The 24,325-nt window shown below is 54.8% G+C and overlaps 2 protein-coding genes across 2 annotated transcripts in view; both read right to left on the bottom strand.

Annotated features, from left to right (window-relative positions):
* Nucleotides 1-14,742, bottom strand: part of RNF213 (ring finger protein 213) — a 52,510-nt gene extending 37,768 nt beyond the window's left edge. The window contains 18 exon segments of the mRNA XM_084273748.1: nucleotides 98-256; nucleotides 531-704; nucleotides 1,356-1,536; nucleotides 1,771-1,893; nucleotides 2,682-2,780; nucleotides 4,074-4,227; nucleotides 4,604-4,659; nucleotides 5,305-5,500; nucleotides 6,748-6,936; nucleotides 7,575-7,843; nucleotides 9,003-9,280; nucleotides 9,513-9,706; nucleotides 9,963-10,121; nucleotides 10,838-11,019; nucleotides 11,622-12,311; nucleotides 12,836-13,161; nucleotides 13,452-13,563; nucleotides 14,659-14,742. Coding sequence (XP_084129874.1) covers nucleotides 98-256; nucleotides 531-704; nucleotides 1,356-1,536; nucleotides 1,771-1,893; nucleotides 2,682-2,780; nucleotides 4,074-4,227; nucleotides 4,604-4,659; nucleotides 5,305-5,500; nucleotides 6,748-6,936; nucleotides 7,575-7,843; nucleotides 9,003-9,280; nucleotides 9,513-9,706; nucleotides 9,963-10,121; nucleotides 10,838-11,019; nucleotides 11,622-12,311; nucleotides 12,836-13,161; nucleotides 13,452-13,542 — 3,520 coding nt within the window. The 5' untranslated portion in view covers nucleotides 13,543-13,563; nucleotides 14,659-14,742.
* Nucleotides 14,743-16,755: 2,013 nt separating this feature from the next.
* Nucleotides 16,756-24,252, bottom strand: SLC26A11 (solute carrier family 26 member 11; the record flags this gene model as incomplete). The annotated part of the gene is given in 18 exon segments (XM_084273682.1): nucleotides 16,756-17,534; nucleotides 17,779-17,851; nucleotides 18,193-18,329; nucleotides 18,616-18,715; nucleotides 18,955-19,082; nucleotides 19,215-19,355; nucleotides 19,474-19,529; nucleotides 19,886-19,946; nucleotides 20,293-20,343; nucleotides 20,720-20,792; nucleotides 20,927-21,102; nucleotides 21,384-21,526; nucleotides 22,270-22,349; nucleotides 23,135-23,220; nucleotides 23,343-23,535; nucleotides 23,840-24,113; nucleotides 24,115-24,182; nucleotides 24,184-24,252. Coding segments are annotated over 18 exon segments (2,004 nt in total). The 3' UTR covers nucleotides 16,756-17,439.
* Between the last annotated feature and the right edge of the window lie 73 nt (nucleotides 24,253-24,325).

The following is a 24,325-nucleotide window of genomic DNA, read 5'->3' on the forward strand; positions in this document are numbered from 1 at the left end:
GTTCAGAATAAAACCTGTCTACAAAGCCTTGTCCTGTTTAAAGAAAGTTACATCTGATGGAGGTGCCGCTTTCCAATTGCCCCCCCAAAAACACTACCTTTCACAGCTGTCTGCACCTTCCTACACATGGTCAGAAAGGTTCCCACTGCTTTTTGCTCTTTTCTCAGATGTGCTACTTCCTCTCTCCTCCTCTGCAGCAATTCTTCCAGCTCTCTCTGGAGTAGTTCTTTCTTTTCCTGCAACAGCTGCTGGTGCTCTGAAAGAAGCATCACCTGGAGTCAGGAGGCAGACACTTCCCACACCCACCCCCCACCACCACCCCCATGACTCAGGTCTGGATTTGCAGAGGTACAAACACCACAGTGAAACACAGACAACAAACTGGAGCTGGGAGCTCTGCGTAAAGGACACAGATGAGGGCACCACTGTTAACTGCTGAACCACCTAATTAGCATTAATCATCGTGGAAATAGGTTATTAGAGCAGGCAACAATTACTGTAGGGATGCCACCTTTGAACGGTGCTCTTACTTGTCTGCCAGATAGAGATGAACTGTTTCTCATGCTGGAAAACCTCTTCCAGATGTTTCACAAGGACACAACCTCCCTGGATGTCACTGATGATTTGCATAAACACAGAGTCTGCTATGGCTATTACATTCTTTGCTTCATCTGTAAGTTCTTCTAGGAGCTTCGAGTTTCTACCTGTTCCAGAAACAAAGCGTGTAAAACCTGGATCAGCTCTGCTCCACAAAAACTAGGCAGAATCAGAAACTATTCAGTGTCATGACACAGAGTCCCAGCCTTTCCTATCTGAATCCCCACCCAAAAGCCTGAGAGCTCATCAAAGAATCACTAGGTTGGGAAAGACCTTTGTGATCATTGAGTCCACACCACCCTCCAAACCCTCGTGTTTTTTCTGAGTGGAAACAGCCAGGATCTCAGGAGAGTGACACAGAAACCTTCCCATGCAGACCCCGTACCCAAAACCTGCTGATGAAACACAAGCCAATTTGATCCATGCACATAACCAACACCATTCCGCTTTCTACAGCAATAAACTTCTTAGAACTTCTCAAAGGAGGAAGTTATATTCTGCAAATCCACTCAGTCTACAGGTTTGGCAGTCCAGTACAAATCCTGAATTGGCTGCAGGGAATTCACACAACAGGAATCCTAGCTCCCTCTCCTTTTTACCTTTCCTTTCCAAAAGCAGATTGAACACCTTGAGCTTTGAGATAAGGAATTAAAGAGCAGGGAAGTTTTTATATATCTGTTTGCTGCTCTGCAAAGTGGGAGCAGAAAGGCAGAGAACAGCTTTTCATAGGCTCCTACAAACAGAACTCACAGACGTACCATGGAAGCTGAAGATACGTTTGACGTCAGGCCACGTAAGCACGTGGTGCAAAATCTCATCAAAATCCTCCCCAGACTGCCCACACTTGATTTGCCAGGACTTCACAACAATGTCTGATACCAGCTGGCTGAGCATGCCCATGTTGTACGAAGGTATCTTCTCAAGGAGATTGCTCTGAGTCTGCACAAGGCACATAGGACAGAGGGGAGGAACGTGTCAGCGTTTGGGGGTGATACTGTGTCCATCTGCCTCTGATCAGGTACTGACATCAAGAAGTCACACCTCCAGTGTGGAGGCATATTCCAAGCAAGCCATACAACGTGACTGACACCAGACTACAATGTGCATCCCTACAACAGGATTTTTATGTGACAGGGAATTTGACTCTTCCTGCAGTGAGGGGTAGCACAATACCTCACAAGCTGCAGTTACAGCCTCTGTGGCACAATTCAGGAAACACTCGCGGATGGAAGAGTCGAGTTTCGTGAACTTCTGGTACTGGCAGCAGCAGACCAAGACTTGGTTAACTGGAGGCTCCTATAAGGCAAAAGGGAGATTTATCAACTTAAAGGTTTCCAGACTGTTTCTTCTGAAAGCATGAAGGAGTGCTGCTACTAAGACAATAAAAATTATAGTCAAAAAAATGAAGCTTCCTAGTGGATCCAAGCATTCACCTATTTACCAGGGCCTGGAAGAGGTGAAATACAACTAAATACTGAGAAAATCTTTCAGATTGTTTCCATCTAAAATGTGCCGTTCCCTAACAGGTACCTTCCAAGCCAAGCTTCCACCAGGAACTACTCACTTCCTGGTTATACCATGGAAATCAACAGCTTAAAGAATTTTGCAACTGATGTAGAAAAGTGATGAGATATGCCAGGTCAGTCCAGAAGGGACCTACACCACGTGTGCATTTGGGAGCCTGGACAGCACAACTTCTGCACGATGAATGAAAGAAGACAAGCAGTCACTTTGTTTCTGGAAGCCCTTCCCATTTTTACTTTGCACCCAGTTTCTTAAAACTTTAGGGGTGGTAATTGCTCAAAACGTGTGATTTCCTTTAAAGCACCAAGATATGATGCTAGAACAGAGAAGCGCGCAGGCAGGCAACTCAAATCTGACATCAAGAATACACCATGGCACACTTTCATGTCCCATTTTTGAGCTTCCAGAACACAGTTTAACAGCCATGGCCATTTTTATGGCCAAGTGTTTTATGTGCCTGTTCCTCTAGAGCAATTTGCTAAGCACAGTGGCAATTCACTAAGCACAGTCTATCTGCTCTGAACTCGGCCTACTGGCACGCCATGACTGCCCGCAGCTACCTGCTGAATTCTTCTCCTCAGACTTTCAAGGAAAGACTTCTTCCATCTCTCAGTGAGCTGTTCATCTGGGAAGCTGATTTTCACAAATTTATCCCAGGCCTGCAGGTGAGAAGGAAAGAAACCCAAAACACTGAGTGCTGAGACTTCACATTCACGGACATTAAAGGCCCCACATTCCTCACACAGCCTGCAGCCCTTTCGGATGTTTCCACCCAGAAGATCAGCACTCCCAGAGCTGCAAAAGGCAGCTTTTAAGCCCAGTGTCAGTCAAAGCATCCCAGTTGCTAAAGGAGATGTTTAGATGAACCATGTCCACCGTGATGCTGGCAGCTGTCCAGGCAGCTGGGAGCAGAGTAGGACTGTAATGCCCAGCTCCATGCTTTGCCTGCCCAAGGCCTGAGGGACTGCCAGCCAGGAGGACATACAGGCCAAGCACCACAACAGCTCCAGCTAAACACCAACAAGGGGCAGCTCCTCATCCCAGCAACTGCTCTTGGAGCAGCCAAGAAAAAGGAGGAACAAGCTGAGCTGAGCAGCTTCAACTATGGCCTTTGCTTTTCAGTCCAAGAGTGTTTAAAGCAATGCAGGCTCTCAGCTCGCAGTCTGCAGGGCCCGTCCCCTCTCAGTCCTCACCCAGTCGCAGCAGCTACAGCTCTGGGCAGAGAGCTCTTAGACTAAAGACTACAGGGTTAAACTATGGTAAAAAAACACTTCTTTGTTCATATTATTACAAGTTGACAACCTCAAGTTCCCAAAATATAGAGAATGTCAGATTCTCCATGGTTCCAGTCAGTAACTGCTTGTCTATAACTCTTCTGAACCAGGCTTGGGTGAGCATCTGGGCTTCACTGACTACTCCTGACACTGCTTCCTGGGCAGTATCTGCTGGAACCTGCCACACACAAAAGAGAAGGGGAAAAAATAAAGAATAATTCAAGCAGGAGAGAAATGTACATCTGATTTATTTAAACATTTCTAAAAGAGACAGCCTAAATGCATTCAGAGTACAAACACGCACAGCAAGAGATATCCACCACTTTGAATCAAGGATAGAGGGAGGCTGAGAAAACTCACTGCTTACAAATAGTTTGTGCTTAAGAATGCTTACTCCAGGAAGTAAAGACAACGTATATTTAACTGGGGAAAAACCCTAGACAAAACACACAAGAACCAACCTAGGCTTTTAACCTTATTTCCATTAAGAAGAATCAAAATCACTAAATTATTTCACAACTTTTTCGAAGTATCACAATCTCAGCTAACTTAATACCCTAAATTTTCCAAATGGAGAACAGATATGATCTAAAACTAAAATCAGTCTGTTGCACCACTTTTGTAATGCTTCCAGATATCTTGCTCAGATCAAGTCATCAATGGTTCTTTGGTACTCACTGCTGCGGGCTGAAGCCTGGCAACCTTCGAAATGATCATGACACAAGTGGCAGGAATCTTGAACCAGTACACATGTCCCACACCCCTGCAGGTATTCTTGTGCAGCTTGTGGCAACAGGTCAAGCAGGACTGCCAAGAGTGAGCTTCCAGAGCTCTGAAGGACAGGAATAAAGAGGAAGAATTTGTTTTCTGCTTAGAGGAAACAAGATTTAAAACAAAAAAACCAAACCCACCACCTAAAAAAAACCAAACAAGCACAAAACCCCTCACCACATCCAATGCAGTGTGGGGGTTGGACCTGATGATCCCTCAAGGTCCCTTCCAACCCCTACAATTCTGCGATTCTGTGAACTAACTATTCCTCCCTCAGAAGGATTTAAAAGAAATGTTGCTATCTGGCAGAGGGATAGAAATGAGAGATCCTTGTATTCATATAGATTTCAATGCCCAAACACCAGCTACAGTCCCCACCCCACAGCCACAGTGCAAATAAAAAGGACACTGTTCTCATAAAAGTGCACTTCACTTACGTGGCCTGTTTCTCATCCAAAGTATGCAGCAGTGTCTCTAGAAGCGTCTCTATTATCTACAAATGGAAAAATAGAAATATTAAACCATGGAAGAGATGTAACAGGCTGGTTTCTCACCAGTGGAGAGGACACTGTCATCGAGGGATTCAGTATTCTTCACACCTTTGATAACTGCACTATGAAACTGCAAAAAAACCTATTTCTTGGATGTCAGAGTTCAAGACAGAGGTGGCTATTACTTGTACAAACACAACCTGCACGTCTTACAATCTAGGGGGTTAGCATTTACTACTAGTAGTTGCGATTCCTGTTGTCCTCACACAAATACAAGTGTTTTCACAACAGGCAGGAAAACCTCCCAAGCCAGCTCCTTGCCTGAACTCCCAAGAGCTGTGGGTAAAGGAGGATACAAGGTTTAAAATGTTTAGTGCCTAAATATCAGTGCTAAAAGCAAATCCAGACAGGCAGATCCTTCTCCCATCAATGCCAACACAACTTTTTGCTACAGATAGACCCTCTCATCTCCTCTTCAGAGTCTCCTGCTGCAGAGCAGCTGTTTTTGCTTTTAGCTAAACTTTAAGCTCTCTGTTCTCTGACCCACTACCAAGCACACTCCCTTCAGCAAGGCAGCTCTGTCACAAGGTACACTACAGCCCAGTTTCAGCCTCTACCCCTTCACTGGGGAAAGCTGCCAGACAAACCTGAAAAGAGATGTTCCACAGATAATTCTCAAATCTGTAAGAGACACCTGGAAGAATAACTAACAAATCACTGGAGATTTCTTCTATAAATTCAGCCAGGTTCTCCAGGGGCAGCACACAGAGCCAGGACTTGACCAAAGTCCCATCAAATTCCATCAAGTATTTCTTTTCTTTCATTAGTTGCAGTAGGGTGTCCCTGGATGGAAGACAAAACAAAGCCGTCAAGTTTTCAAGGTACAAAAGGCTAAAAGCTTCTTCAGCCCACAGAGGACTCCTATTCCTACTCCTGTGCTACACCTGAAGATTGGTAGAAACCCCCAAGAGCCAGTAATCACAGAGCAAACTACTGAGCAAGAGGACTCACAGAAAAACTCCAGGTCTCGCTCAGACTCTGCACAAGGCATATCACGGGCTGCTTTAACTCACACTGGGTATCACCACCCCTGCAAGCCTCCCCAGTCTGCAGAATTCAGGGTCACTTGTGCCTGAAAGGTAATATACACTGCACAGCTTGGACAGCAGTGTATAGCAGAGCTACCAGCATGATCTGCTTTCATATACCCCAAGTATCCACCACTAACATGCCATGTTTCTTATCTTCTAAAAAACAGCAGAGTTCAGGGGAGAAAAATCACAGAATCACAACGTTGGAAAAGACCTTTAAGATCATCAAGTCCAACTGTTCCTGTCCTGTGCTAAACCAGATCCTTAAGTACTTCATCTACCCTTTTTTATACACACCCGGGGTGGGGACTCAGCCCCTCCCTGGGCAGCCTGTGCCAGGCCCTGACAACTCTTTCAGTAAAAAAAAAAATCTTTTTCTAATATCTGCTCTGACCCTGCCCTGGGGCAGCTTGAGCCCATTTCCCCTTGTCCCATCTCCTGTCCCCTGGCTGAAGAGACCATCGCCCACCTCTCTGCACACTCCTGGCAGGTCAGTGGAGGTGGTGAGAAGGTGTCCCCTCAGCCTCTTCTTCTCCAGGCTGAACACCCCCAGCTCCCTCAGCTGCTCCTCACAGGATTTGCCCTCCAGCCCCTTCCCCAGCCTGGTTGCCCTTCTCCGGACTCGCTCCAGGACCTCAATGTCCTTCTGATGGTGAGGAGCCCAGAACTGGACCCAGCACTCGAGCTGCAGCCTCACCAATGCCCAGTACAGGGGCACAATCCCCTCCCCAGACCTACTGGCCACACTATGTCTGACACAAGCCAGGATGCCATTGGCTTTGCCTGCCGTCTGGGCACACTGCTGGCTCATATTCATCCTGCAGTCAACCAACACCCCCAGGTCCTTCCCTGCCTGACAGCTCTCCAGCCAGTCTCCCCCAGCCTGTAGCACTGCGTGGGGTTGAATAAAATTAAAAAGAGAAAAGAAGATACAAATGTGACCACCACTAACTCCAATGTCAAAGCACTACATACAATTTCCAAGCCTGGAAAACTCACCTTTGTTGCTTCTTCCTTGTTTCAGTAAATGGAAGCCCTTCCAGCCCTGCCCATGTATCTTCTTCCATCAACAAGCGGTCATGCTGCACGGGAGCAGCGAAGAAATGCAGAAGAGGCAGAACCAACACCCACCGGTCTACCTGCCCATCAATGCATCTCTGGCACAAGTTTGTCAGATGAACCTTCAAACTAAAGGAAATAAAGAAAACCAAAGCACCACAGTAAAAGAAAAGCTTTTAACAGGGCTTAAGAATGTCCTTGGGCTGGAGGGGGAAGGCTGCATCTCAATCTTGCTATGTACCTTGAAGGAAGTTCTGGTAATTATTTTAGCCAGGGTTTCTAGAGACAATTCTCAGCCTCTTTGGTTGGGGTTAAGCACTACAGAGTTCTCCAAAAGGGAATTTAATAGCCGCAGTTGTGCAAGTGAAGAACTAGCAACTCAAGTGCCAGATAAGCAGTTCAGTTACAGTCTCATGAGCAGGTGCTTGGAGGAAAAACATCAAGAAAAACTGCATGGAAAGATGCACATCAGAGGAGAGAAGAAGAATCCAGATGCAGCAGTTAAAGAAGGGAACACACGACGATACCCATCACTGAGCTTGTAAGCATGAACAGAAAACGGGTGAGAAGGTAGAAGCTGCTTGACAGAAAAGGGTAAGAAGATTTTTGTACATAAAGAAAACTCAGTAACTTTAACTCCATCTGCTACTTTGGCAACTGCAACAAGGGAAACAAGCACCCTGCGAATCCCCCATTGCTTTATCACAGGGTGCTATGCTTGCAGCAAAACCAGCCCAGTTAGTGAAGTGCTCAGGTAGCATACATACTTAGTAACTGCTGCAAAAGCCTTTTTGATCTCATTCACTTCATCCAACGCAGCTTGACGTGACATCTTATCCAAGCACAAAAGGCTACACAAGTCAGGCAGATTGCTTTCAAATGTTTGCAGCTTGAGCTCTTCAACTACTGTGAGAATGGTGAGCCCCAGAGCTATTTTGCTTTTTACTACTGTGTTCTCCTGCGATGTGTTTGCACCTTCTGGTGCAAGGAAAGGAAGAGATATTTTCTTCATATATTCTAGCAGCAAATTATTCACCTAGGATAAAGAAGGGAAGAAGCAAACCGACCACAGCATTAGTTACCCAACAAGTCTTCCTCTGAAGCCATTTTCTTCAGCTGATTACAACAGGGATGCTCAATAGCCCTGTAAGACCCCAATGGCACCACGGTGGTACCAGGATCTAAGCACACGTGGTACTGACCACCACCAGAACGTCAGGCGTGGTAGCTCAGTACCTGTGACAATCACTCTCATGCCCCTCTCTACCAGCTCCCACCACTTAGCTACTGCTGCACTTCCCCAGGCCCAGCAGAGCTGGGGAGCATCAAGTGACCAGGGGAGATCTGGTGAGCTAAACACTTGTACACCCAACACTGCCTTTGGTTGCCATCACATGCCACAGCCCAACTCGGCAAGCAGTCTCCAGCTTCCCAGTGGACTCCAGCTTGGCTGGGAGAAAGATTTCTGTCCTTACCCACAGCACCCAAAAGCTACTCTGAAACCACATCCAGGTTGTCCATAGTACTGTGGTGCCTGGTGATATCAAAATGACTGTTCTGAAAGTGGGTAGCAATGAGAGAAACACCTGTGGGCTGTGCTGAGCTGATTAGATAGGTCATTTTGTGGCCTCCACCACATTGCCAGGATGAGGGAGGCTGTGGAAAGTTAGAAAGGAGCAGCCCTGACACTGGTTTGGAGCCCCCCCCAAAAAAGACAGCTTGACATTTCTGCTGTAATTCATAATTATGCCAGGTGAGAAGTTTAGGACTCTGGAAGCCCTGACCGCATCACTGCTCAGAACTGGATCAGGAAGGGCAAATCTCAAACAAACCAAAAAACAACAGAAAGGCAGGCCTGGAGCCCAAGGCAAGAGCAGAGAAGCCGGTGACAGAGTGACTGGCAGGAAAACTAAAGGGCCAGTCTTAGGAAATTAAAATTAAAGGCACAAAACCCACTCCAGGAAGAAGCTGCCACATCAGAGCTCTGCTGCTGACATAGGGGATTTTCAGAACAGCAGCTCACTGGGAAGGTGTGAGTGAAGCTCTCAAGGCAGACGGTGGAAGCCACCCCATCCCCACCGGTCCTCTCTCACCTGAACTTTCTGACTGGAGAAGCAGAGTTAACCCAACAAGGACAACAGCAAGACTAAAGCCCTGTGTTCAGTAACAGTACCTGTTCAAAGAAAGCAGATTACCTGCCATGTGCCAAAGTTTAGCTCTGTCCACCGCATTTCCTTGCCCTCATGTACCCACAGGTCTGTCGTCACAGAGTAAAACTGCTTTAGCTGGGAGAGGAAGTTTTTCAGGTTGCAGGGATCCCAGGTTCCGAGAATGCTGAAGATATTTCTTAACATAATATTTGCAGCTATTATCTTCCCTTCCACCACAGCTTTACTTTTACTGCTAAAAATGTTCTTAATGTTTTTCACCATGGAAGGCTTCATACACACAATGTCATCGTACTGATGCCATTCTAGGATAAGCAACACAGATGAGAACACAAGAAAACACTCATTTGAGAAATAAACAGATATTTGCACATGTCTTCAACCTTTGAGCTGTCCACAGAAACACACACATATCCCCCACCACAGACCCCCAATCCATTAGGTTTCCAGCTGTCTGATAACAATGCTGGTCCCTACAAAGTTAGTGATCCTCCCACCAAGGGATCATGGTGCATGGACCCCATCAGAAGAGCTCACCTCCATTGTTGAGCAAGCTGCTCTTTATCAGCAAGCAGCGATTCACATAGTTATTTGATACTGGATCCTTGTAAATAAATTCATAACCACATTTCTGACCATCAACATAGTATTTGTAAGGAATGTGTTTATTCGTTACTTCTTTTGCAAGAGTTGTAGTGCCTTCAATGAGGTATCCATGTTCTCCTAGAGACCTAGGAGACACAAAAACACAGTGAAGGAGGGCCAAGGACATGTCAGTTGATTTACTCCATTTTTAACAGGAATAGCAATTATTCTTTCCCAACAAAACTTTTAAACTAGTTATCTCCACTTTGAAAACCCTCTGTGGCAACACCCACCTATGGACATAGAGCTACAGTCTTACTTGTGGAATGAAGTACCACATCACACCCTGCTCCCCAGAGTCAGAGCACTCCCATGCCCTGGGTGACACTGGGCCATACTTACTTGGTGCAGCTCAGCTCACAAATGTTGTCATGCCAGTCCTTATAGAAAGGAACACCTCCAGCCCTGATGAACACTTTTTGGGTCTCGGGTTTTATTTTGAAGTCTTTGGACAATATTGCATGGAAATACACCCTAACACCATTGCTTTGGCTTGCAGAACTACAGGAAAGAATGAAAAGGAAAATAGAAAGAATTCTAAATTAGAATTTGGGGTTTAATTGCACAAATATTACAAGCAACAAAAGACGTGAGCCGCCAGCTTGCTGGATGCAACACCCCTACGCTCTGTCAGCAGTTCACAAAAGCTGATGCTACAGAGCAGGGCTAAAGTTAAGCCTAGTGCAAAAGGGAAAAGCATGTTCCCAAAGGCAGCCTGAAATGCTCTGGCCCTGTGCATTTGGGGCACTGCACTGGTAGGCCAACAGAAACACCTCACTGGGCAGAGTCACCCGAATGGCAACACTCTACCCCTCTTCCAGCTCATACAGGCCAAGCAAAACACACCAATCAAAGCAGCTTTTCACATCATTCATCTAAGGAGTTACACACATGCCACACACATTGCTTATAAGAGGAAGAAGGAAGTGGGCAACTTCCCATTGTTTTGTTCAGAGAGACAGAAAGGTTCAGGTATGAGGTGTACCACCATACCCAGCAGTACCCAGCCTGCGCTGCAACCCCTGACTAAACATCTCCTCTCTTTTGCATGGGCAGCTTTACTTCAGTTTTAAAACAACCCTATCTCCACCCAACCAAGACACCTGCAGACTTCATCTTAGTACTTCAATCCCCTGCCTCAGCCTGGAGCCCTCTAGCCCTCCTCACGCCAGATCCTGTAAGGGAAGAATGGTGGGGAGCAGCAGGGCTGTCCTCACATTTCTTTAATCCCACTCGTAGGATTCTGCTTTCTTGGTTGCTTTGTGTCCTTGGGACTGTCTGTTAGAGCTGAAGCACCATCCTTTCCAGCAACTTTAGGTCCTCCAGTCTGACTTGTCTTCTCAGTTACTTCAGGCACTCTCTCACCTGGGGTTGTCTTTTTCTGCTTTGGCTTTACATCCTGCGATGGGAAGACAGAGACAAACAATGCTCAGCTAAACAGGAGACCTTGGCAGGACAACACCCCCTCAGATGGGTGAGGATACCCCAGAACTCACAGCATACCAGCTAGGTTTGTACTTCTGGAAGTACGAATCCCACACTGAGGGAAGCTACTGGTTAAGGAAAACAGCCTATGACTGCAACAGGAATCCACCCAAACACCTTGGCAAGAAGTCAGGTCAGCAAGCTGCAGGTCCTCAGAGTGTAAAGAACACGAAGGATAACCAACAGCAATTTACAGCTTACCAAGGCCATCCATGAGTGGAGTAGAGACACCTACAAGGCAGGAAGCTCTCCGACAGCTCACTGGGGAGCATGCCTGGAAGAGCTGGCTAGAGAAGAGACAAGTTCACAGCTCCTGAGGGGACCTGAGCTAGAGCTAATGCACAGGAGAGGAAGACTCAAAAGAGAGTCACTTCAGAGTGTTCCCTGCTTTTTCCCCCCCTATATTCCCAGCCTCACAGTCTTCGGCTTTACCAGCAGCACAAGAGAGTCACAGTTACGAAGGGAAACTGCCCAACACAACCAAACACTCACCAGGGTGTTCACTCACACACTTACCTTGGAAGCTGAAGAGCTCGCTTTCAGCCTTGGGTCTTCCACCTCTTTCCCAGTCTGCAAGCTTTTGGCCACTGCTGGAGACTGCATATCTTGACTTGGGGGTTCAGCAGAAGCAGCAGGTTTACTTTTAGGCACGTCCCTATCTGGACACGGCCCAGAGGAAATGTTCACAGTGTCCTCTGCTGAGGTCACTTTCTTACTGCTATCCAGGGACTGGGAATCAGTTCTGGGTTTGGGAAGCTGGTTACTGCCAGGGGCACGACTGCCCTCTTCCACATTACTCCTGACTGTTTCTCCACGCTCTGGGGTACTTCCACCCCTAACCTTCTCCTCTGGGGCTGCAGAGCTTGGAGATGGGGTAGCCACGCTACCTGTGCTGCTCCGCTTTGGTGAGACCATCACATCTATGCTGCTCTGACTGCCTTCTGCAACCACTTCTGGACTGCCAGCATCTGTTCCTATGGGATGCAGTGCCCTGTTCCTGCCAGGTGTGCCTTCACTCTCACCAGCCAGTACATCAGCACTCGCTTTGGCTACTTCACTGTCCAGGGTTTGGATTTCCCGCGGAGTAACACATGCATCAGGCAATTCTGCAGTTTGAGCTGGTGCTGTGCTTTGAGGAGGCAGAGAATCCTGCTCCCCAGAGCTGGAAGAACCCTTCTTTGTTTTCTTCTTCTTCTTCTGCTTTTTCTATAGGAAAAAAAAAGTAATATCACAATGTCTGTGTATTCATTGTTGAACTCTTCATCACCTCCACTGCAGCTAGCACCAAGACCTTCCTGCTACACTGGGTTAGCAGAGAACAATTAAGACGAGCTAAGGCCAGCTACCACCTGACATTGTAGGTGAAATGCAAGTAACTCTTGAGAATTCTGCATTTTTAATACTGAAGACATTCGCAGCAGGAACACAGAGCAGCACTGAGCATGATGCTCACTAACAAGATGAGACCAATTCCTAAGCTGAATCCCGTACTGTTTCCCTCTATACAGCAAAGGTACTGTCCAGGGGAGCTGCACCGCTCACCCACCAGCTGTCTGCACACACAGCACTTCACACAAGCAAAAGCATCAACAGTTTCCCTAGGAGCAGAGGCAGCAGCATCCAGCTGCAGACCAAAGGGACTCGTGGAGAGACAGCCCAGCCTCATTGCTTCACAAAAGAGAACAAGTTACCAGCCACCCCTGCTCCACAGCACTGACAAAGAGCCTTACCTTCTTCTTTGCCTTCTCAGAAGGATCATCGGCCATGCACTGAGCTGCGGTCTCTGAGCCATCACTTGGAGCTTTGATACTCTCCAGCAGAGATGCTCCCTCTTCCTCCTCCCAAGTCTCAGTATGGGAAGAAGGCTCACCTGCAGTGTGCTCAGGTGTGGTCTCTGAAGTACTGATCAGAGCGTGTGCATTCTCCATTAGCGGTCCTCCCTCCTCCCACTTTGTTTCAGTGGTGGAAAGATGCCCCTCAGCACCTTCTCCCTTCACATCTCCTCCAGGCTCTGCTCCCACATCAGGGGGTGGAACGCCCCTCACCTCTCTTCTTTCTGCAACAGAAGCAAGGTTCACGGCTACATTAGTGAATCTCAGACTGGTGTGGGTGGGAAGGACCCTCAAAACCCCTCATGCCACCTCTGCCATGGGCAGGGACAACCCCCCACCAGCTCAGGGTGCCCCAAGCCCCATCCAACCCAGCCTCAAACCCTGCCAGGGATGCAGGGGCAGCCCCAGCTTCTCCAGGGACCCTGCGTGAGGGCTTCCCCCCTCCCCAGGAAGGATTTCTACCTTCCAGGTCCTCTCCATCACCCTCCTGCAGCTCTGATCAGCGTGCTCCTACCTGCATCCCCAGCCCCCGGAGCCGGCTGGGCCTCGCACTCACGGCAAGAACCGGGAGAGGCGGACACGGCGTGACACACCGGGCACTCCATGCTCGCAACCGCCGCGATGAGCTGTTCGGAGCCGCCGCGGGAGAGAAGAGGCCGGGGCGGAAAGAGAAATACGGGAGTACCGTGAGGTAACGGAGCCCTGTCGGGCGGCTCCCGACCCGCTCCCGGGATCGATAGAGCGAGGCCCTCGGCCGCGGAGGCTCCGCCAGCCGCCGCCGCCGCCCCCACCTCTCAGGCTGGGGGAACCGCAAACTCTTAAGAGGACAGAGCGGGGAGGCGGAGAAAAGCCCCCGCTCTGCTCCGAGGCTTTTCACAACTCCGCGCCGCCGGGAACCCGCTGGTCCCCGGGGCAGCACGGCCGGGGTGGCCCCGAGGCAGGCCCAGGCACGGCCCACGGCCGGAGCCCGCCCCATTTGCGGAGCGCAGCTCCCGCCGGGTGTCCCGTCCCCCCGCGGGCGGCCCCGGACCGGACCCGGCCGGGAGGAACGGGAAGGGCCGGGCAGAGGCCGCACCTGCGGCGCCCGGGGCGCAGGCGGAGCTGACCCTTGGGCGGAGCCGATATGCAAATAACCCGCCACACCTCTTCCGCGGATAGGCGCTTCTCCCGGACGGGTATGCAAATGAGCCGGGTAGATGGGCCAATGGCGCGGCGAAGGGCCGGCGCCATGTAAATAAGTCCCGTTAGCTGAGGGCCGGCGGGAGGGGCTGCCCGGGGGCACCGGCATGGCCGGGAGGGCGGAGCAGGGAAGGACCGGGGGGGGAGGCATGGCCGGGGCCATCGGGGAAGGACCGGGGGGAGCGGCATGGCCGGAGCCATCGGGGAAGGACCGGGGGCGGGGGTGCGGCATGGCCGGGGGGCATCGGAGCACCGGGTGAGGGCGCCAGCACGGCCGGGGGCACCTAGGAAGGACCGGGGGGCCGGCATGGCCGAGGGGCACCGGGGGGAGACCGGTATCGCCAAAGGGGAAGGGGTGTTCCGGGTGCCCCGCAGGAGAGCGGAGGGGAGTGCCCAGGGACGGCCGGGCGCACCGGAGGGCTGCGGGAAGGCCGGGAGCCCGCAGCGCCGCCCCGCCCGGGCCCGGCAGGCGAACCCCCCGCAAACCCTGGCCCGGTGCCCCGGCCCCCACCGCCTAGCCCGGCCCCGACAATGCAACTCACCGGCCCGAGCACCGGCACCTGCAGCGCCCGCTCGCCGCGCCGCCTCCCGCCCTGCGAAGTTTCGCTTCTCCGCCGAGCCGCCAAGTTTCGTTTTTAGGACGTCACCGCCCCGCCCCCCCCAGCCAGGCCCGGCCCGGCCCGGCCCATCCCGCCCCCTTCCACCGGGGGGCCCTGCCCATCCCCCCCCCGGGCACTGGGCAGGCTGCCGAGCATCCTCATGGGAGCGCTGCCTGGGGCGGGACGGACCGGACAGGCCGCTCCACCCTCCGCAGGACCCCCAAACCTCCGCACCAGGAGCATCCCGGCAGCCCAAAAACCAGCCCAGGGCTGCGGTGCCGGTGTGGACGGGCCAGCAGCTTGGCCCCTTTCTCTGCCTCCTGACCTCAGCTTTAGCAGCCCCCAAATCTCCAGCAAAGCTCCTCGCACCAACCTGCCATACCGACCCAACAGACACATCACCCCAACACATCACCCTGCCATACCGACCCGACACCACCCCGACGGGCAGACAGTGTCCCACAGGCCAGGACCTATCATCGTTTCTTGTCCCCAACTGGTCTCAGGGTTGCTGCAGATACACGGGCAGCAAAGGGCCATAAACCTGCTCATCAGGCTACTGAAGTGGGGCAGTCTCAGCTTTGGGGGTGGCTGTAGGGGGGTTTCACCCTTTTGTGAAACACATGTGCCCCCAGGCTGAGCAGGGATGGATGCCAGGCGGGGGTCCACCAGCAGCAGTGGGGAGGGCAAGTGTGATGGAGCAAAATACACCACGCAGATCCAACCGCCAAAAGCCAGGGTGTGGCTGTTGCCCCATCCCTGGATCCAACCGGGACTGAACTGGCCTGATCTTCACTAGCACTCACCCCCTCACGTGCACACACGAGTTCGAGTACGCTCACTATTAACAGGACTGGCCCTTTATACCCCCTTTGCTCCTCTCTTTCCCCACACTTGCTCTTGCAAGGTCCCCGGGCAGAGTGTTACCTGAGCCCCCTCCAGACGCCGTCTCACCGAGCTCCTCTCCAGGCATGCGGAGCAGCTTTCACAGCACGACCGCAGCGCAGGGCTGCAGCCCCCCTGCCACACCACGCCAAGAGAAATGGGCCAAACCACCCTCCGTCTCTGCGCTAGTCACGTCTCATCTGGGGAGACAGAGGGATGGACGGACGGACGGACAGACAGAGGGGAAATGTATCCTTTCCGTTCTGCGAATGCCCACCCACTGCCGGCACAGCGAGGAACTCACCACCCAGCGCTGTAGCAGCAGAAATCATCCCTCCTCCTGCCTCAGTGGTTTTGTGGCTCCCAGGGACGTCTGCTGCCCTGCAAAGCTGCGAGGCCGCGAGTGGGAGGAGCTGTGCCAGGCTGCGCCTTTGGGCACTTTCAGTTTCTTTTCCCTTCCCACACAGAAGAGAAAAGCTTTCCCTGAAGGAAGGCGGAGATGATGCTGACTCATTTGCAATCTTTGATTTATTAGACCCTCCTCACAGGCTGTGGGCCAAGGGGCGTTCAGGAAAACTGCTGTCTCCGGGGCGCTGCTCCCAGACCTGCTGCCTGACCCCATTACACAGCAAGGCAAACACAAGCTGGCATCACCATCCCTGTCCCCCTGGCAGGAGCAGGGCGAGGGGCTACACTCATGGGGAGGGGACAGCCCGGCCCTGCCCAATGGCAGCATTCAGCAGAAATCCCCAAAAAGCCAGGAGGGACCACTAGGGAGGAAAATGGTGGATGTCTCCATCTCCAGCAGCCTGAGCGCTGCAGCATGCCCACAGATGCCAAGGGCAGCGCCAGCACCTTTGAAACTCACTTTGACACGAGCACGAGCCGCATCGCTCCACATCAGAGCCCATCAAACCCCGGACTGGTTTGGGTAGGAAAGGACCTCAGAGCAGCCCACCCCCACCACTGCCCCCCCTGTCATGGGCAGGGACACCCCCCCACTAGCCCAGGCTTCCCAGAGTCCCATCCAACCTTGAACTCTTCCAGGGCTGTATGTCCCACGTGGGAAAGGAACGGAAGATTGGCAAGGAGGGAGGTAAACACGCTCAAGCGTGCGCGGGGTGTGGAGAAACACAGATACCACACTAATCACTGTTTAGCCTCTGCATTTAGAGAACACAGGCCTGCGACAGGCTGAGGCACTCAGCTGAACATGCCTGAGATTCCTGCCCTGCTGTGGGAAAGATGGACAGGACAGTGGGCACCCACGCCTGCCCGAATGCCCCAACACAGGCAAAAACACGGCTCTGGGGTCACCCCAGCACGGGCCAAGCTGGGAGCCTTTGTGTGCCACTGCCCCAGGGTCACGTCAGGGATTCCTCTGGCTAGAGAGGTAACGGAAATAAATCTGCTCTTTGCATTTCAGCCATGGTTTTTTGATAGTTCTGGCACCCTGCCTGTGCCAGTTCACACACCCAGAATAAGAAAAGTCTCCAGAATTAAAACAGTCAATTTAAAAACAACAGCGGTTTGAGGCCAGGGAAGGCCCAGAGTAGGGATGGCTTCTCCCTGTCCACCGTGACTGGGGACAGTTTTGCCCCACTAATCCCTTCCACAGGCCGTCTGCACCCCCGCTGGGACACAAGATGGTCCTGATCCCATCCCACTGGTCCAAAAGGCAGGAGAGGGGCAGGTGGCTCCGGTGGAGGCTGTTGGTCAGATGTCACCAGAGTGTCGCAGCCATCGCTCTGCGTGGCACAGCACGTACAGCCCAGGCACAACTGGAGGAAAGGGCACAAGGAGATGCTGTCCCGAGGGGGTCCCAGGCAGATCCTGCTCTCACTGGATGAGCCCAGCTGGCAGCAGTGAGCTCTCGCTGGTGCTGGCGAAGGGGGCTGCTCCACCACCCCCCAGCTCCGCTCCTCCGCACCGCTCTGAGGGAGGAAGGGGGAGAAGCACGGCAGAGTTAAGCCAAAGCTCGCCACGAATCCCCGAGGTCAGGGTGACCCCAGCTCTCTGGAGCAGCTCCCAATCTCCTTCCCAGGAGCCAGGATTCTCCATCTGCAGCTCTGGGACTTGGCAAAGGCTGGGCTTCCTGGCTCTGCTCCAGTGCTCAGCTGCAGCATGGGAGCACTCCCCCAGCCCCGGGGGAGTACCTGGGGCACCCCAGAGCCTCACCTGCCTCCTCCTGGCTGGAGAAATGCTGGAATCCTTCTAAGTCTGCAGACAGCAGGACTTTGAGAACAGGGTCCTGAGGGCACAGAAACCCAGGTTGGGGGAGCTGCTTTCCATCTCTCCGTTACTGTGAGCCACCCAGCCAGCCCAGGGCAGAGGATGCAGCCCTCACCCACCACCCCACACCCCACAGCTGGACTCAGATGCTGCAGCCTCCACTTCTCCGAGATGAAGGTGCTTGAGCTGATAGAGGTGCTACCAGCAAAGAGGCAGCAGCATCCTCATGGCAGGTGCTAGCGCAGGCTGCACAGGGAAGGCAGCTGGGCTGAGCCCATCATCACAGACCCTCCCGGGGTGAGCAGAGCTGATGCCTAGGGCGGGGGGCAGAGGGGGCAGCAGGACCCCTGTCCCATGTACCTGCAGGCTGCAGAAAGCCAGTGTGATGCCGTGCTTGCGCAGGTCCTGCAGCAGCTCTGCCAGCCCCACCACCACCGTGTAATCGATGCTGCTGATGTGACAACAGTCCAGGATGACAGAGCGCGGTGGAGATGCTGCTGGAAGAAAAGTGTACAGCCATGTCCTTGATGAGTCCAGAAGTGACCAGTCATGGGGACACAGCCCTGAGAGGCAGAGCCGTGGCTAGAAGGGCTGAGATGGCCTCATGAGAATAGCAGCAGCCTGGGCTGGTCCCAGCTGCAGGGTAGCTGTGCTGTCACTGCTGCCACCCACAGCCTGCATGCCCAGGCAGCATTTGCCACCCCCCCCAAGAAGCGATCCAGGTGGGCACTGGGTCAGAGCTGGGTCCCTGGGGACAAGCCATCGGGCCAGGGAGCACCGTACCTGCCAGAGCACGGCTGCACACAGCGTCCCGGAGGTACTCGATGGCTGGGAAGTGCAGGCTGCTCCGCGGCTGCACAAGGACCATGTCCCCCTCTGACACCTACACAAGGCCCCAGAGAAGGGGAATGAGACATGGGAAGCTTGGAGCTGTGACCTTCCCCAGGTGGGAACAACTGCCCATGTGAGAAAGCAAAGCACTGTCTTCCGCACTGGAAGGGTCAGTGGGCACCCTCATCCCTCAGGGAAACTCCCCTCCTGTGCACCCCACCAGCATCAGCAGGAATGGCCACAGCAATGCCCCCTCCCTGGCTCGCAGCTCCTTGGGAGGTGTGAACCCACCTTTACAGGTGGCCTGGCGATGGAGTAGAGCAGGAGTATCCCTGAGACCAGCACCCCGGCCACAATGCCATACTGGACCTCCCAGAAGCAGAGCAAGAACGTCACACAGAGGGGTACAAGGTCCAGCCCTGCAAGAAAAACAATGAGGGCTCAACTGCACCTTGCCCTTGTACCATGGGGCCCGGCGGGACGCTGCCTGCTCTGCAGACAGAGCCAGGCTGCACAGGGCAGGGTTGACTGCCCCCAGCTTCTGCCCTCACTCTTAACCCGCCAGAGCATCCTGAAGATCCCAGCATCAAACATGGGGACCACGGCTGAGATGATGACAGCGGCCAGCGCTGCTTTGGGGATGTAGTAGAAGAGCGAGGTGAGGTACGCCAGTGAGAGCAGGACCAGGGCGCCTGCAGGAGATGGGGAGCACCTGAGCCACGGGCCCCCGATGCCCCAGGTGCTCAGGGGAGTGAGTGCTGGGCACTGGGACCTGCAGAGCATCCTGTGGTGGGGTTGGGGGGGCTCTACCTGTGATGAGGCCTCCCGCTGGGGTGCAGACGCCTGATTGCGCGTTCACTGCTGTCCTGAAATGTAAAGCAAGACGGCATCCCCGGCTGCCACAGCCCACACCTGCTGCCCAGAGACCCCACCCAGGAAAACACCCCCCACACACACCCCCATCAGACCCCACCTGGGAGAAACACAAGCAAGCCTGCAGCTCCCAGCCTGCAGCAGGACCATGGAGCAGGCGAGATGGGAGGGAAGGTCACAGCAGGACCCATGCATAGCCCAGCAGCCAAGGTGGGACCAGCACACGAGCTCAGGGACCCACTGGGATCCACACAACCTTTTGCCCAAGATCTCGCAGGGCCCCCCCCATCACACAGCCCTGGGTGAGCATCCTGCGGGCTGGGGCTCCACTCCCCCTCCTGCTACCCACCGGCCAAAGCTGCCCGTGATGGGATACGACGAGACGAAGGAGCCCAGGATGTTGGCAAAGCCTGCAGCGGGGAAGAAGAGGGGCTGAGGATGCAGCTGCTAAGGGAGGCACCACCCAGGGCCACAAGACTGATCTGTGCCCCTGTCATCACGTCCTCCATCCCTGGGATGGTGCCCGGGGCCAGACTTGAGCCCATCCAACTGCATGAGCTGGGCTCACGCTGCTCTGGAAATTGCTAAGCTGTGAGAAAGGCTTGGGAGACACCATGTACAATGGGAAAGGTAAAACTCCAAGAAGAGATAGGACATCTGAGATGGGGATCTCTGGCAGCTCAGGGGCAGTGGGACACATGCCAGTGCTCATGCTGGGTCCCCAGCCCTGCCCTCCTGCTCTGAGCAGCCCCTTACCCATAGCCAGCAGCTCCTGGTTGGGGTCGATCCTGTAATCATTCTGTGAGGCTGAAAGGAGACAAGCAGCATCACCTACAGTGTCCCACAGGCATGACCTACCCTGCTCTGCCCTGCCTGCTCAGTGGGGCCAGCAGCACCAGGGACAGCCGTGGGCCCCATCCCAGCACCCCCAGGCACACCCCAAGACAACTCAGCTCCTGTGCACAACGCAGGGGAACTCCCAGCCCACTCCCCAGCCAGGCACAGGGAAGCTGCCTGGCTAGGGCAGGGGTTGGTAGCACCCTGTGGGACCCTTCCAGCCCTGGCCTTGGGCAGCCCAGTCCCTCCCATTGCCCCCACAGGAACAGCACCCTCCCTGGCACCCCGAAATCCCTGCAGAGACCCCTCCTGTGAGCATAGGCACAGGACCCAGGCAGAGTCATACCGAAAGCCTTGGCGATTGCAACGGTCTCCAACAGGCCCATGAGCGGGACCACGGCCAGCCCGACCCCCATGTCCTGGGAGGGAAGGACAAAGTGAGTGTTGCCACAGAGGGACAAGGGTCACCCTGCAGCAGAGCCTTCTCCCGCTGCATGGTGAGCCAGCAACCGTGGCAGTAAGGAGACGGCAGCCTGGCCAGCCTGCCACCCACCTCCACCATGCTCCCAAAGGGCACAGTGCCGTTGGGTGTAGTCATGGAGAAGCACGGCAGCCGGAAGGCTGGGAGGCCCTGGGGGATGCTGCCGGTGAGCGTGAGCGGCTGGGAGCCCATCACCTGGAAGGAGTAAGCCACCAGGCCAGCAAACAGGACTACGAGGGCGTTGCGTGCTGCAGCAGATAGAACAACCATGATGAACCTGCCCAGGGTGGCAGGAGGGACTGCAGGAGGTGGGTACACACACTGCCAAGGTCTTCCAAGCCTTAGGAAGGGGCATGCACAGCAGCAGGAGCATCCTCCAGACGTTGTCCTCCCCAACCCACCTCCAGATCTCAGCTCCTGCCAACCTGGGCTTTACCAGTTTTGGGCTCTCTCTTCCCTGCCCCGAAGATCCAAGACCCTGGGAGGGATGGTCACGGTGGGGTGAGAGGGCAGGGAAAGGCCAACGCACCCGTGGCAGAGGTCCAGACGATCAGGTAGCTGACTCTGGCAGCCAGTGGGTCCATATGGGAAGCTCGGGGCAGGTGGTTCTTCATCGCCCGGAGCCCTGCCAGCGCAGCCAGGCAGGCCAGCCCCAGGACAGCATCTCCAGCCCTGCAACAGGACACAGCTGTCAGCCCAGACACGCTGCTGGGCACAGGGAGAGCTACCGCAAAGCCCCGCAGGAGGAAGAGCCTGTGCCTGGGCACACACGGCGGCTGGCAGGGACGCTGCTGGCACCTCCACACCACTGGCAAAACGCATTGGAAGCAGAGGGTGAGGGAGGAGGGGGTTCCTCCGGGCAGGGGGTACAATGCTGATGGGTTTGTGGGCTCTTCATACACAAGGAAGAAGATCCCCTGCGACAGGCATGATCCGCCTCCTCCTGCTGCTGCCCCTCACAACGGCACAGGGAGCGCTCTGCCAGCCGTGATGAAGCTGACCCTGTGTGTCACTACTGTGTAAGAAACCCAGGCTGCGGTGCAGACCCCTGGCCACAGGTGCAGCTAACAGGAGCGGGTGGGGGGGCACAGGAATGCCTGAGCTCCCTCTTGGACTGTCAAAAATTGGAGGAGGACTTAGGATATGGACAGCCCCAAGGATGCGCCTTTCGGCTGGCAAAATCCTGGTGTACCTAGCAGAGAGCACAAAATAGGACAAGCGTCCCCCATCCTTCCACAGGAGCAGCCTGGAAGCCTGTGTGCTCCCTCATCTTCAGATTTCCAGCTCAAAATGGCTGGGAACAAGCACTCATGCTTGGAGAACTGGCGTGACTGAAGAGAGGAGCGAAGCAGCAGAGCCCGAGACCCCGCGGCTGCAGAGACACGGAGCGGAGCAGGCGCAGGGATGGTGCTGACCTGGTCTCCCCGATCCTCCGCAGCGTTTCATACACCTGCAGGAAAAACTGCCGAGGGATCCCCTGCAGCCCCAGGATGTTCTGTGCAGGAGGACAAAGCCTGGTGAAAGCCCAGCACAAGCCAAGCTGCCAGGTGCCACGGAGGGACGGCCAGGAGCACGGGGGCTTGGTCTTGCCCGGCGCCCCGGCACTCACACGGTGTCAGCACTGCAGGCAGGGCTCAGAGATGATCTGATTTACTTTTTTTCCCCCATTCCTGGGCCCTGAGATGCCTTCACCCCATCCAGCACACACATCTTGGGAAGGGGCTCGGTTTGGCACCTTTGCTGCAGCCCCACCATCCCCCTGCACCCCAGTGGGAGCAGCGGCCCCTGCTGTGACCACAGCCATTAGCCAACACCAGCCTGATGGTTCCTGGCACAGCCCCACACCATCTCTCAGAGTCTCTGATTTGGGTTAACCACAAAGGAAGCATTGCAGCCCCAGAAGAGGCAGAGAGCCTCAGGTCCCCGAAAGACCAGCAAGGCACCGGCAGAGCCGCAGACCCTCTGCACCTGCCGTCCCTGCAGACCCACCATGCCGTGGGAATCACCCAGCACCTCCTGCAAGGCACCAAATCTAATGTCCTGGGTTTGCTGGTGTCCTGAGAGCCACCGGCTGGTTGGAGGCAGAGAGTGCGTTTGCCTTGGTCTGCTCAGAGCAGAGCACTCAGGGACCCACCAGAACCACTGGCAGGGGGGCACCGTGTCCCCTTTTGGGGGGGTGAGCACATCATACCCAGCACATTGCTCAGCCCAGTACTAAGTCTCCAGCTCCAGGAGAGAGTGGGCACGGTGCCTGGAGCAGAGCAGAGCAGCTGACCCTACCTTGACCTGGTTGAAGCTAATGGTGATGGAAGCAGCTGATGTAAACCCTTTAATGACCGGGCAGGAAATGAAGTCCAGCAGGAAACCTGCATGGGATGGGTGGCAGTCAGCACAGTGTCAGCAGGACAACCCCGGTGTCTCAGACAGCAACTCTGGGATGTACAGTAACATCCTAAAAATACAACCATGCGTAGGAAGAGCATCTCACCGAGGTGCAGGAGCCCCATGGCCAGCTGGATGCAGCCAGAGAGGAAGGCGAGCAGGATGGCATAGACTGGCTCATGGAAGGCGTAAGAGGAGACGAGCAGCGACATGATGGCTGTGGGACCCAGTGTCACATCCTTGGCAGTGCCCAGGAAGCAGTAGACAAAGCAGCCCATGAAGGAGGAATAGAGGCCGTACTGCACAGAGACAAACAGAGCACTGGCACAACGCTCGGAGCCAGGAGTCATCAGATGCCTCCAGGAGAAGGGCTGGGCTGCCCTCAGCCCCCTCAGAGCCCCCAGCCAGCCTGAAGCAAACGTGGCAGCTGCAGCTTCATGCCATGGAAAACGGGTGACTGCATGGGACCAGATTTCAGCTGGGCAACCCTGCCCACCATCCCTCTGTCCTGCCATCCCACTGTCCCACATCCTGCCGCCCCACCGTCCCACCGGCAGCGGGTGTCCCCGGGTGCCCAGGGATGCCCAGGACCCGGCCACCCACCTGCAGAGGCAGCCCGGCCACCTCGGCGTAGGCCAGCGCCTGCGGCACCACGGTGAGCCCCACGGTCAGGCCGGCGATCAGGTCGAGCTGCAGCCAGGCCCGGGAGTAGCGCGGCAGCCAGCGCAGCACCGGCAGCCCCGGCCACGGGCAGCTCCGCCCGCGCTGCCGGGGCCCGGCCGCCGGCATGGCCGGGACGGTGTCCCGCGGTCCGGCCGCCTCCAGCGCCCCCCGCCCGGTCTCCCCTCCCGCCGCGGGGGGAGAAGCGGCAGCGCCGCAGGACGCCCCGCGGAACGGGCCGGGGCTCCGCCGGGCCGGACACCCCCGCGGCGCCGGGGGGCGGCTCAGCCGGGGCAGCGCGGGAGCCGCCGCGGGACCCCCATTCCCTGCCGCGGGGCCGGCGGTTCCCGGCGCATCCGGCAGCTCCGCCCGGGCCGGATCTGAGCGGCCGGGGCCGCCTCATGTGACCGGGGCAGAGGAGGAGCCGGG

The sequence above is a fragment of the Gallinula chloropus genome, assembly GCF_964237585.1.
Source record: "Gallinula chloropus genome assembly, chromosome: 20".
Taxonomy (NCBI): Eukaryota; Metazoa; Chordata; class Aves; order Gruiformes; family Rallidae; genus Gallinula; species Gallinula chloropus.